The 14,766-nt window shown below is 42.8% G+C and overlaps 1 protein-coding gene across 3 annotated transcripts in view; it reads right to left on the bottom strand.

The window, feature by feature from the left end:
- Positions 1-14,766, bottom strand: part of cfap20dc (CFAP20 domain containing) — a 635,198-nt gene that overhangs the window by 2,617 nt on the left and 617,815 nt on the right. For 2 of the 3 annotated variants that reach the window (XM_070895235.1, XM_070895233.1), the window contains exon 16: positions 13,766-13,875. In XM_070895235.1, the coding sequence (XP_070751336.1) occupies positions 13,766-13,875 (110 nt within the window). Of the gene's footprint in view, positions 1-13,765; positions 13,876-14,766 lie in introns of those variants that run through there. The other variant, XM_070895234.1, reaches the window with a different exon arrangement.

The raw sequence follows: 14,766 nt of genomic DNA, 5'->3' as shown, positions 1-14,766 counted from the left end.
TAAAATGGATGATGCTGTTAAGAAAAATATTAGTAATTTTCAGCACATTTCATCCTATTCACAGATTCCTGGACTTCACACTCTGGACTCCAGAGCCTTGGCTTTCCAGTTAGTGCTATTTTAATGCTGACTCTAAACCATGGGTTAACGCCATTAAAATGCGTTAATATGCGTCCTTTCCGGGTGTGTGCGATGTGTGCATGCGCCTAAACCCGGCACTTGTGATCTGTTAAAATTTCTTTTGACAGATCGTACGAATGCAAAAGTAAAGGGCCTCAGCGGGCGGAGATTTGGGCTATTTGCCCAATTCCTGCCCATCGAATGTCCTTAAAAATAGATGCAAAGCTTGTTTTTAAGAGTTTTAAAAGATAGAAAAAATAAATTTTATGACTAATCTTTATATTAAAAAACCTTGTCCATTAAGGTAAGTTTATTTTATAACACTATTAAAACATACAGGTACAACGTCCTGAATCCAGAATTCCGAAAACCGGAATTGTCCGAAAACCGGACACTTTTGAGGCGGCCAAGATGGCGACATCGGGTGGCAAGGAATCAGAAAACCGGTAAAAAAAATGTTGTGCCAGGCGGCCGCAGGCGGCAAGAATCGGCGGGCACTGAGGAGCGGAGGATCGCCGGCTGGTGAGGAGGAGAAGCGGCGGGAATCGGCGGGTGGTGAGGAGCGGAGGATCGGCGGGCGCCAACAGCGAGGTCCGATTCCGGCAAAACCCAAAAACCGGCACGGATTCGGTCCCGAGGTTGCCAGATTTCAGATTATTGATTTTCTTGTCCGAAATCCGGCAAAACCCAAAAACCGGCACAGACTCACTCCCGAGGTTGCCAGATTTCAGGTGTTGTACCTGTATTTTAAAAAATTCTAAACAATAAAAAAATCTCTAAAACATGAAATTTAATTCAATTTCAATTAATTTTAAATAAGTGAGGTGTTTTTTAAATTTATGTATTGTGTTTTCTTTGTTTTGGAGGGTATTTCCATTCATAGTAATGGGAGCTTCGTACAATCGGAGCTCCCATTACTATCAATGAGAAAATACTTCATTTCGATTGGTGGTCCGGCCCACGCGATCCCAGGATACGCGTACACTCCTGGGATGCGTGAACCTCAGTGCTAGGCCTTGGAGTGGAAGTGTTCATTCCTCCGGGACCACCAAGTATTTTCGTAATTTCTTTTGCGGTCTGAGGCATCCACCTGTGGGAAGCCTCCGACCGCAATTTCTAGGCCAATCTTGAATGTAAAAACATCTTGAATGTATCTCCTTGGCTTTCACGAGCTATTGGAGGAAGCTGAAGAGCAACATAAGATAAAGTCGATTGATTTGCATTCCCTCCCAATAACTGACATTTTGGATACAATCAGCTTCTACCATTATGCAAATATCCTGAAATCACTTGATCTCAGAATTTCCAGCCGGAGCACAAATACACAAATGAATTATGCCACCAAGATGCCCCTATAATAAATTATGGTTGGTGTTCATATATGCTGTTTTAGCATTTACCGGATATAGAAAAGAACATAATCATGATGTTCAAAGTCATGAGAGCTCTAGACAGAGTAGATAGAGATAAACTGTTCTCATTGGCAGTAGGGTCGCGAACCAGAGGACACAGATTTAAAGTGATTGGCAAAAGAACTAAAGGTGAGGGAAAACTTTTTTACGCAGCGTGGTTAAGATTTGGAATGCACTGCCTGAGAGGGTGGTAGAGGCAGATTCAATCATAGCTTTAAAAAGGGAATTGGATAAGTACCTGAAGGAAAACAAATTGCTGGGCTACGGGGACTCACTGAAATGCTCTTGCAGAGAGCCAGCATGGGCTTGATGGACTGAATGACTTTCTTCTGTGCTGTAATCATTCTATGATTCTATGATTGCCCTTTCTGGCTTGATCTACCTGCGCTCACACTTTCAGGAAATCATGTATTTGAACCCCTAGGTTTTTCTTTTCAACCACATCCTACAGTGGAATCCCCATTCCCTTTTTATCCCAAAATGTATTACTTTACATTTATCCACATTAAATTTCATCTGTCCATTCCAGTAACCTGTCTGTCTTCCTGAGGAAGTCATGGCCAGTCATCCTCGTTGTTTGCCAAAAATGGTACTTTTGTGTCATTAGCAAATTTCAAAAAGAACAAAAGAATAAATTGGATAAATACTTGAAAAAGCAAAAATGCAGGAATAAGGGGAAAAAGAGAGGGAGTGGGATTAATTGGATTGCTCTTTGAAAGAGCCAGCGCAGACTCCATAGACCGAATGGCCTCCTTCTGTGTGTACTATTTATTGTATGATTGTATGTATGATTCAAAATGCTCTACAAAATAACACAGATGATTATTAGGGATCTCTAAACCATTTCACTTCAAGTTACAGTAAACTTCAAAAATTAGGTCCAGTGATGCAATGTTTATTGGACCCGAAATTGTTGAAGGCCAAAGTCGGCCCAAAGGACCGGACAGTACTTTACCAGGAAGATTCCTCTAAAAGAGGTGGCAGTACTGCCTGGTCACCAAATAACGCCTTACACCATCAATCTGGGCGGCAGCTCTCAATCTCGGTGGCAAATGCGTTTGCCACGCAAGTGCTGCCGAGGATGGAGTCGGATCCAGGGAGGATGGAAGACCTGAAAATGAAAATCATCACCAAAAAAAAAACCCACCGGAATACATTCAGGGTAGCTCATACAGGTAAGACGCTGTAAAAGAAAAATTAGAAAAAGTTCACTAACATTTTTTTTTTAACAGGTCTTTGTACTTACTGTCGGGGTTAGACCTGCCTCCACGCAGCAGTCCTTCCCCCTGCTGCCACCGACTCCCGCTCGCACCAAACTGGCAGCTCGGTGGGTGGGAGGACACTTGCACTACTTGGCCGCAAGAGGCCATCAGCGGGCAGTTCCCCTCCCGCCGGCTACAGCCCGAGTGGAAACTGGCACAGAGGGGAGACCGGCGGCAGTTGGCGGCAAGGCCACCAATTTCGGGGCCATTGTTTCTTAACCGCCTGAAAAGTTGTAATGTCAATGTAAAATGCGAGTCTTCTTTGTAAGTACCTGTTACTCCTCCAAAAATCAGGAACAAAGAACCATGAACTATGCACAGCAAACGTTCAGAATGTAATCATTACTATCAAATATTAGTTTTGTTATTTGTTTTCCTGGACCTTTTAACTGTGGTTATTTAAAGAAGCAACGTCTCTTTACAGTAATGTAAATAAATTAGATTTTAACATACACAAAATACAATTCAATACAATACGGAAAAGTAACTATTAGTTTAGAACCTTTACACTCTCAAGATTAAATACTTTAGAATTGACACGTGGTCAGGGACAGGAGGGTGTGACTGTGAGTGAAACAGGTAAGGGATCCAGGAGGTAGTATTGCAGGAGCCTCAGTCCCTGCACTTGTCCAATAGATTTAAGGTTCTTGCAACCCTTGAGGACAAGTGTGCAGACTGCGGGGTAGATGAGCAGACTGACCAAGGCACTATGGTTCAGAAAGCCATTCAAGTGGGGGGAGTAAAGAGGCAGGTGGTTGTAGTAGGGGACAGTATAGTTAGGGCGATAGATAGGGTTCTCTGCAGCCAAGAGCGTGCATCCCGAAGGCTGTGTTGCCTACCCGGTGCCAGGGTAAAGGACATCTCCTCCGGGCTGGAGAAGAACTTGGAGTGGGAGGGGGAGGATCCAGTTGTAGTGGTACACGTAGGTACTAATGACATAGGTAGGACTAAGAAAGAGGTTCTGCTGAGAGAGTTTGAACAGTTAGGGACTAAATTGAAAAGCAGAACCACAAAGGTAATAATCTCTGTATTATTATCTGAGCCACGAGCAAATTGGCATAGGGTCAATAGAATCAGGAAATGAATGCGTGGCTCAGAAGTTGGTGTGGGAGAAGTGGGTTTCGATTCATGGGCACTGGAACCAATACTCGGGAGAGAGAGAGCTGTTCCGTGGGGACGGACTACACCTGAAATATGCTGGGACCAGAGTTCTAGCGAACCGAATAACAAGGGAGGTAGATAGGGCTTTAAACTAAATAAAGGGGGCCAGAAGACGGTCGCAGTAGAGAGCAATCTAGAATGCTAAAGAGAAAAGAAAAGGAAACAGTGCAGGAAAGTGATTGTGGTAAGGATAACCAGATTATATCAGGAAGGAACAGGGCGTACAAACAAAAGAGTGCACTGGCAAATAGGGTCCAGGTAAGAAAAAATGGCGATAAGACAAGTAGGGCTATAGTACAAAATAATGTTAAGATGTCTAATAATGTTAAAAAGACAAATTTAAAAGCATTGTATCTGACTGCATGAAGCATCTGTAATAAGGTAGACGAATTAACAGCGCAAATAGATGTAAACGGATACGATATAGTTGCAATTACGGAGACATGGTTGCAGGATGACCAGGGTTGGGAACTGAATATCCAAAGATATTCGATCTTTCGGAAGGACATGTAAAAAGAAAACGGGGGTGGTTGGCGTTGTTAGTAAAGGATGAAATCAGAGCAATAGTGAGAAAGGATATTGGCTCAGAAAATCAAGATGTAGAATCAGTTTGGGTGGAGCTAAGGAGCACCAAGGGGCAGAAAACATTGGTGGGAGTTGTCTATAGGCTTCCAAACAGTAGTGGTGGTGTAGGGGACGGCATCCAACAGGAAATTAGAGATGCATGTAGCAAGGATTCTACAGCAATCGTAGGTGACTTTAATCTACATATAGACTGGCCAAACCAAATTGGTAATAATACTGTGGCAGATGAATTCCTGGAGTGTGTACAAGATGGTTTTTTAGACCAGTATGTTGAGGAGCCTACCAGGGAACAGGCTATCCTAGATTGGGTATTGTGCAATGAGAAGAGGTTAATTAACAGTCTTGTTGTGCGGGGTTCTTTAGGGAAGAGTGACCATAACATGATTGAATTTCTTATTAAGATGGAAAGCGAAGTAGTCCAATCTGAAACTAGGGTCCTAAATCTAAACAAAGGAACTACGAAGGTATGAAAAATAAATTGGCTATGATAGATTGGGAAGATTCATTAAAAGGCATGATGGTGGATAGGCAATGGCTAATATTTAAGGAACGAATGCATGAATTGCAACAGTTATACATTCCTTTCTGGCATAAAAACACAAAAGGAAAAGTGGCCCAACCATGGCTAACAAAATAAATTAAGGAAAGTATTGGATCCAAAGAAGAGTTATACAAAGTTGCCAGAAAAAGTAGCAAGCCTAAGGATTGGGGGCAGTTTAGAATTCAGCAAAAACGGACCAAGAGATTGATTAAGAGGGGGAAAATAGAGTATGAGAGTAAACTTGCAAGGAACATAAAAACTGACTGCAAAAGTTTCTACAAGTACTTAAAAAGAAAAAGATTAGTGGAGACAAATGTAGGTCCTTTACAGACAGAAACAGGAGAATTTGTAATGGGGCACAAGAAAATGGCAAAAAAATTAAATAAATACTTCAGTTCTGTCTTCACGGAAGAGGACACAAAAAAATTCCCAGAAATGCGAGGGAACCAAGGGTCTAGTGAGTAAGAGGAATTAAAGGAAATGATAATTAGTAAGAAAATAGTGCTGGAGAAACTAATGGGAGTGAAGGCAGATAAATCCCCAGAGTACTAAAAGAGGTAGCCATGGAAATAGTGGATGAATTGGTTGTCATCTTCCAAAATTCTATAGATTATGGAACGGTTCCTGCAGATTGGATGGTGGAAAATGTAACCCTACTATTTAAAAAAGGAGGGAGAGAGAAAATGGGGAACTACAGACCGGTTATAGCCTGACATCAGTAGAAGAGAAAATGCTGGAGTTTATTATAAAGGATGTGATAACGGCACACTTAGATAATATCAACGGGATTAAACAAAGTCAACATGGATTTATGAAAGGAAAATCATGTTTGACAAACCTACTAGAGTTTTTTGAAGATGTAACTGATAAACTAGATAAGGGAGAACCAGTGGATGTATTTGGATTTTGAGAAGGCCTTTGACAAAGTCCCACATAAGAGGTTAGAGTGCAAAATTAAAGCACATAAGATTGAGGGTAATGTATTGGCATGGATTGAAAATTGGTTAACTGATAGGAAACAGAGAGTAGGAATAAACGGGTCTTTTTAGGGGTGGCCGGCAGTGACTAGTGGGGTACCACAGGGATCAGTGCTTGGGCCCCAGCTATTCACAATATATATAAATGATTTGGGTGAGGGAACCAAATGTAATATTTCCAAGTTTGCTGGCGACACAAAACTAGGTGGGATTGTGAGTTGTGAGGAGGATGCAAAGACGCTGCAAGGCGATTTAGATAGGTTGAGTGAGTGGGCAAATACATAGCAGATGCACTATAACGTGGATAAATGTGGTGTTATCCACTTTGGTAGGAAAAATATAAGAACAAAATATTATTTAAATGGTGATGGCTTGGGAAGTGTCGACGTACAAAGGGACCTGGGTGTCCTTGTACACCAGTCATTGAAAGCAAACATGCAGGTGCAGCAAGCAGTTAGGAAGGCAAATGGTATGTTGGCCTTCATTGCAAGAGGATTTGAGTACAGGAGCAAGAATGTCTTACTGCAGCTATACAGGGCCTTGGTGAGACCGCACCTGGAGTATTGTGTGCAGTTTTGGTCTCCTTACCTAAGAAAGGATATACTTGCCATAGAAGGAGTGCAGCGAAGGTTCATCAGACTGATTCCTGGATGGCAGGACTGTTGTATGAGGAGAGATTGGGTCAACTAGGCCTGTATTCACTAGAGTTTAGAAGAATGAGAGGGGTTCTCATTGAAACGTATAAAATTCTGACTCGGTTGGATGGATAGACTGGATGCGGGGAGGATGTTTCCCCTGGCTGGGAGGTCTAGAACAAGGGGTCACAGTCTCAGGATACAGGGTAGGAAATTTCAGACCGAGATGAGGAGAAATTTTTTCACTCAGAGGGTGGAATTCTCTACCACAGAAGGCAGTGGAGGCCAAGTCACTGAATATATTTAAGAGGGAGATAGATAGATTTCTAGAAACAAAAGACATCAAGGGGTATGTTGAAAAAGCGGGAATATGGTGTTGAGATAGAGGATCAGCCATGATCATATTGAATGGCGGTGCAGACTCGAAGGACCGAATGGCCTACTACTGCTCCTATTTTTTATGTTTCTATGTTTCTAAAGCTGACAGTTGTCTTCAGTCAGGTATTTCAGTACTTCATATTTCTATAAATGTAAAATTTAAAGTAGCTATCAGCAATCAGATCCAAAACAACCACCACTGGATCCACACAGCTTTGTAGAACAAGCTACCACAGAAGATCATTGAAGTGGGCAGTATAATTGGGTCCAAGAGTCCGTTAAATACATCTCTGCAGTGAGAAAGGATTGAGTGACATGGGGAGGCATGGGGGGCACTGGTTGTTACTATTCATAGTAAAATCTTAAATACGTTCTTCATATATTCATGTATAATTTTATTATAAATAGCTAACAGTGGAAATCTTCTATAATTCGAACAGATAATGCTGAAAACACACAGCAGGTCAGGCAACATGTGTAGAAAGAAATACAAGGTTAACATTTCAGGTTGATGACCTTTCGTCAGAATGGTCTAAACTAACAGTTACTTATGTGTATTATGATGTGTTTTGTGCATAAGTAGACATTTCCTCCCATGGTGAAAAGAGGCATGGGTGAGCTTTATTGAATTTGATGATTGAATGGCCGCCTCTTGTACCCTCTGTTCTTTAATTGACATAAATTTGAGTTAAGGTCAAACTTATTCATACTTTGTACGGATTTGCAGAATATGCTCGTCACCAACTCCAGTGAATGCAGAATGTGTTGAATAGTTCAAGAGGGAACTGGCTGTACCAGGGCTGAAATGTCAATACAAAAAGATATTTGAAATAGAGAATTCAAAGCACAAACTCACAACTCAAATGAGCTAATGGGCCAAATGGCATTTCTCATTCCAACTCATGGGGACCGATTTTCATCAAGGCCTCAGCCCGCCTAAGTGTCGCCCAAAGTGCCGCCGATTGCCGGCGAAGTACCGGATGGTACTTTGGGCGGGATATTCATGGCCGAGGTCCCTCGAAGGTCGGCGGGCGGCAAATGGACGACGTATGCCGCCAATGTTGGCGGCAGAGGTGGGAGGTCTCATTCTCGGCGGCAGAGGCGCTTGCCGCCCAAGTGCCACCAAGGATGGAGTCGGGCCGAAGGAGGGTCAAAGACCTGAAAAAAAAACAGTAAAAAATAAAAAAACTATCGGAAGACCTCCAGGGGACCCCTTGCAGGTAAGTCGCTGTTGAAAAAAAATATTAAAATGTTCACTTACCTTTTTTTCAGTTCTTCATACTCACCATCGGAGACAAGACTAGCCTCCACACAGTGGTCCACCCCGTTCTGCCGCCGAGTCCCGCCGACTCCCGCCTGCAGGAATCTGGGAGCTCGTCGGGCGGGAGCTCAGTTGCACCACTCGGCTGTCCACTGACGTCAGCGGGCGGCTCCCAGCGGCTCTCCCCTCGCACCCGCTCTAGGCCATCTCCAAAGTGGCACTGAGCGGATCTTCCAGAGGAATGTCGGTGGCAGTGGGCGGCAGCAGGTGGTGAGGTGATGAATTTCGGTCCCATGGATTCCAACTACATTTTGGTCAGAAACTTCACTGGCCAGAATAGAGAATGTTCATACAGATGCAAAAGTCATTTAATATTAAAAAAAAACTTCTGCTCTGTTGAGAAAGGACTATTTAAAAAAAATTATGCTTTAAATTTACATTTATCACAGATGTTGATAATCACAGCAATTTGATTTAAAGATTATGAAATTTGTGGAAGAATATTGTATATTAAGTGTGATGCTGACCATGAAAGATAAATGGTCAGCAGACTCAAGTCAATTTTTCTATTTCACATCTAGAGTTGCATTTTAATTGCACAAATAATATAATTGGTTTTGTATGGTAATTCATAACCTGATTCAACAGTTCAATGAATTATTTAGATTGTTTTAGAAATCAATAATTTTCAAACTTCGTCTCGTTACTCAATAGTGGTGTCACACATTTCCAAGAAATCATTTAGTTTAATCTAATTATATTAGGATGATATACACAATAATGAATAGAAGAAAGGGGTCTAACTGACTCTAAGAGTTAGCAGTAGTTCGCAAACTAAATGGGGAGGGTATAAATTTAGGAATTTGTGTTGAAATATCGTTGAAAACTGGCTGAAAGCCTGTAGGGAGAAAATGGTTGTCGATGGATTTGGATCTGCTTGGAGACCGGTCACCAATGGTGTCCTACAGATATCGTTGTTTGGACAGTTACTATTTACATTCGGGATCTAGATACAGGTGTGAGGAGAATGATTTGCAAGTTTGCAGATGATACCAAGATATGCGCGAGAGTCCGAACTTTAGACGATGCTTGATTGTTATAAGGAGACTTGGATGTGCTGAAGGATTGGGCCAGTGACTGGCAAATGATGTTTAATTTTAAAAAGTGCAATGTGGTGCATGTGGGCAGGGTGAATGCTGTACATATTTGGGGCCCAAATTTCATCATGAGTTGCACCGTTTTTTTGGTGTAACTTGATTTTTCTGGTGTATCTTTTTAGCTGCAAATATGACCATTTAATTTGCGCCAGTGTAAGTGAGTTAGTTAGGTTTTTTGTTAGGTCAGTTTTTTTTTCAAAAGGGGGCATTCCCAGCCACTTACACCATTTATGCCAATTTGGTCAGAAAAAAGTTGTACTAAACTAACTTAGGGCAGCGTATGTGTCCACTTTTGTCCGCACAGAAAGACCTTACTTACAGTTAAGGAATCGGCGCAAGTAACAACATTTAAAGCACCACCAAGCACCAAACAAAGCACAAAAAGTAATAACCAACCATTCAATAAAAACTTAAGAACTGAAGTAAATAATTAAATTAACCACTAAGGAGCTGAAGTAAATCCTACCTTCAACTAAACTCGTCAGCGGCTGACCGTGTGGAAGTCCCTTCGGCCTGGGATAGGGGAGGGAGAACGCGGCTGCCGCCCCACCGACTTTCAACCCTTTTCGGGTGGGAATTTTTTCCCTTTTTGCCTATTTTTCGCGTTTTTGGTCAGGCTTAAAACGGTAGCCTGAAACCGGGCAGAGGCGTGAGGGACCGCAGACGACTCCATTAAGCCCTGAAAGGAGTTCAGAGATCGGACTGACTTGGGCGCACGCTCAACAGTCGGCAAGTGTGCTAGAACCAGGCAGGCCACGTGTGGAAGGCCACAGGTCCAGCGCAACACACGGCACTATGATTCTAAGCATCTTTGCACACCGATATCTTCAAAGAGCTTCACACGTAAATTATTTGTAATACAACCTAACTGCATGTTGCTGGTTATTTATTGATACACAGGATGGGATGTAGGTTAAGCACATGGCTGTCACTGTATATGTGCTTCTTTAACATAACAAGACCGCCACCCAACCAAACAAATGCAAAGCCAGCCCAGCATGGCAAGCAACATTGCTACACGACAAGCTACCCTTGGTCCAAACCACTAGACTGCAGTCAAAGACGACCAACCTCTCCCCCCTCTCTCTCGCCCTGATCAAAACTCTGTCGCACCAACCTATTTCTTGCAGCCCTCAGCAGCCAGCCTGTACGGTTGGCCATTTGGCCTGCGATAGGGGCTGGACGTGTTCTGCAAAGATCATCATCACAATCATGGGACGGAGCTACCGCGCATGTGCGACTGCTCTACTGTGCATGCGCGCAGCTGCCGGCACTGTTTTTGGCGCAGGGCTGTAGCTCTGCCCCCCCCACTCCACGAGGAGCGCCGCGCCAGGACACAGCAGAGCAGCCAGAATGGTGAGTAAGTTTTTCGGCGCCGTTTCCAGCGCACAAAGTCAGCTCATCTCGGGAGAGTGCGCCAAAAAAAGGGGTTGAGGAAATTTGGGCCCATACACCCTTCAAGGAAAAAACCTAAAGTTGGTGGAGAAAGTGATCTGGGTAATCTAGTGCATAGATCTTTAAAGGTTCATGACCAATGCCGTGAAACAATAGTTAGAGAAAATAAGGTGCTAAGCTGTATTTACAGGACAGTCCCTGATAAAACAAAGCATGTTATGTTGTCCTTGGTTAGGCCTCAGTTCGAATACTGTGGCCAGTTTGGCCTCCTCAACTCATGGGTGATAATGCGGCTTTGGAAAGGGTGCAGGATGGCTGCGAGTTTAATTCCCAGTTTAAAGCATCTTAGTTATCAAGGTAGACTCAAAGAGTTGGGTCTCTAAACTCTATAGAAGCATAGACTAAGGGAGATTTGATTGAGGTTTATAAGATAATGAAGGGATTAGATTTGTGTCTTTGTAGACAATTTGTTTGAACTAAATAGGTCAGGGAGGACCAGGGGTCACAATGTCAAGTAATGTAGTGGCAGAACCAGGTTCGATGTTTGGAGGCAGCTCTTTTCTGTACTCCAAAATCCTGGCTAAATTTGCTTAGAGTGATCGAAATACAGATGTTTAATTTGTTCTTGGGAAGTGAGTGCCATTGGCAAGACTGCATTTATTGCCTATCTCTAGTTTTCCTAAGAAGATGGTGGTGGTGGGCCTATTCCTTGGACTGTTGCAGTCTTTGTAGTAATGGTACAAATGATGTTAGGTAGGGAATTCCAGGATATTGACCTAGCAACGTTGAAACAATGGCAATATATGTCCAAATCAACATGGGGTGTGACTCAGAGGGGAACTTGGAGATGATGGTGATCTCATGACATTGCTGCTTTTGTCTTTCTCAGTGGTAGAAGTTCCAGGGCTAGGATGTGCTGTTGAGGTAACCTTGGTGAGTTGCTGCAATGGAGAGGGTACATACTACAACCACATCTCAGTGGATCTTGAGTCCAGAGGCAGGGGCAATTGAGCTATTCAGTCCGGGATTGGTGTCATGTTCCTGTGCATTGTTGTGGCTGTGCATGGCCTTGGCTCCTTGGGAGAGGCACCTGCTCTCCTCTCTCAGAAGGACAACATACATACTTCCCTTGCCAGAAACTCAGCCCAGATTGTTGCAACCAACACAGAGATGCTGCAGTCTCCAGCCAGACCCTCTCGGCCGACAGCTGCTCGAGGTAGTCCTCCAAGGCCTCCTCCAAGGCCAGCTGAGATGTCCTGAATGGAAGCTCAGATGTGCAGCCACATTTCTGGGCCTATGTTTCTTTCCTGTGACTATTTATGAAAAAAATCTATTAACATTTACAGAAGGAAACTAAACTTATTGGTAATATTGAGAAATATTTTGCAATTCATTAAAATTAAATCCCATACTCAAACTTTTTCTTCCTCATATTTTGCTGGGGTTTGTAAATATTCTCTATACAAAGGAAGCTATCATTGATAAATAACAAACTTGGTGCTGCCTGCTAATTTAAATGATAGTGATGTGCAGCAAGTGTTAAACGCACTGCTAAGTGGCTGTACGCTCAGCAAGGGGCCCAAGTTTGTGCGAGGCTATTAACAATTAAAGCTAGCCTGCACTTCATGAAGCAGGCCTGCACATACACCTTAAAGTGGAGGTGCAGTTTGATGAGACCAGGTGCTGGAAGTCATTCCAGAAGGCAGTTTCAACTGGGAAATATTCAGGCACAACAAGCCTGAGAGGGCTCCAAGGTTCTCAGACACAGCACTGGAGGCCTTAGTGCAGGAGGTGGAGAGGAGAGAGGTCCTGGTTCGACAGGGGGCCAGAAGGCCCTCCAGACAGACACTGCGAAGGCAGTGGGAGTCGATAGCCATAGAGGTCAATGCCAAAAGTGTTTGCCCAAGGACTTGAATGTAGTGTTGGAAGAAGTTCACTAATGTCCTGCTGAGAACCCGTCTCCTCGTCCTCCTCCTGCCTCTTCTAGCAGCTTATACTGCTCTGAGATGCCTCTGCTTATTCTCCCGGTCATGCTGCAGGTCAAGGGAGATACAAATTATTGCACCTATGTCTGGGAGCAATTGATCTGAGCAAACCCCTTGCAAGTCAGTACCAAGTCCTTCAGTATGTGCCACACCACTCCTTGTAGACTTTAGGCAACGTTAAAGAAGTCTGGAAAGCACCAAACACTTCTACAATCTCAGCAACAGATACTAGAAATCAATCAGCAATTAACCTGTTTGTAGGTGATGATCCCTTTAAATAGGACTGGTGGTGGTGGGGGGGGGGTTATCCTTCCTGCTGCTGAACGCATGTTCAGCTATGGGAGGTTAAGAGAGGGCGTCAGCTCCAATGTTGAGGTCAAAAATGGCAGCGTTGACATCAAACTTTGCTTACTCTGCATACATCTGCCGCACGCTCCCAGTGCCGATGCTAATGCCCTCATCAAAATCGTCTTCAGTGCAGCCTGCACCAGAAGTGTGCACCCAAAATGGCACCCGTAGCACCCAAACAATGGGTGCTATGCAACCAAACTTTTAGCCCTTGCTCAAACATAACAAGATGCTTTCCTTCAATCCCTTTTTAATAAATTATTTAAGGTTAATAGAAATTCACAAATTTTGTGACTAAAACTCTTAGAATACGTAGATATCATGTTATATTATATATAATATTTAAAAATCCCAACCAGTGATTTGATACACATGAACAGATATAAGCGCCTGTTTGTAATCCATTAAGTAATTATCACTGAAGGGGCAACCTATAATGAATGACTATATACATCCTGCCATGTGACATACTCTGTTCCATCGATGCACATATTACACCCATTTGTTTTGCTAAATCATTGAGCACAAGAATTATGAAATTCTCTTACTACTTAAATCCTGAAGTACAGCTGGTTGTCTGGGTGAAAGGGTATTTTTCCGATCTTTCAGCTGTTCACTGGGCAGAATGATGGGGGGACTGTAAATATTTCCCCAGTCACTGTAAAACATAAAGAAAATATCTATTTAATAAAATAGAAAACAAATTACAGTTAAATTTGAAAATATTTTGGAAAAACTGAATCTATATCAATTGCAAAATAATTTCTGGACAATGGTAGGGGACTGAAACATTCACCTGGGTACTGAAACCTAACAGAGCGAGTAATTAAATTACTATTGGCCGAGAAATCCCGGTCGGCTGCTTCTCGTGGACGATCGACTGAAATAAGGAAAAAAGATGTGCACTTCCTGCTGCGCCCACGAGAGATCCCGGTCCTGAGGCCTTCACTCACTGCGCATCGGAGCGCGTGCACATCGGGACATCCATAGAGCTGGAGCTGCAGTCACATGGCTCTGGGCAGCCAATCAAGGTAAAGTATTTTCTTATTCATAATAATGGGAGCTACGTAAGTTGGAGTTCTCATTATTATGATTGAGAAACCCCCCCCCTCAAACACCCAAAACACTAATAAAAAATAGAAAAAATACACCACATATTTAACATTAATTTTAATTAGTTATTTATGTCATAACAAAAATATTTTTCCGATTTAAAAAAAAAAAATTTTTAATTATGGTTTAAAATAAACTTAACGTAGTGGGGAGGGTTTTTAACAATAAAATGTGTTTTAAAAATTTTATTTGATTATGTTTTTGTGTAAAAGTAGGCTAGGTGCCTGCTTTTATCAGGCGCAAGAGTTTTCAGAACATTTGCTGGGCAAGATATGGGTAAATACCGCAATCTTGCCCGTGCGAATGTCCTCGCTCCCGAGATTCAGAGGATCTGTCAAGCTGGAGCTTGATAGATCAGAAAAGCCGGTTTTCAGCGCATGCGCATCGTGCGCTGAAAACCTGCTTTTGCGATGCCTTCCCGGGTCCGTACACACTC

This window comes from Pristiophorus japonicus, chromosome 12 (genome assembly GCF_044704955.1).
Source record: "Pristiophorus japonicus isolate sPriJap1 chromosome 12, sPriJap1.hap1, whole genome shotgun sequence".
Taxonomy (NCBI): Eukaryota; Metazoa; Chordata; class Chondrichthyes; family Pristiophoridae; genus Pristiophorus; species Pristiophorus japonicus.
This window is presented reverse-complemented; position numbering and strand designations above follow the sequence as displayed.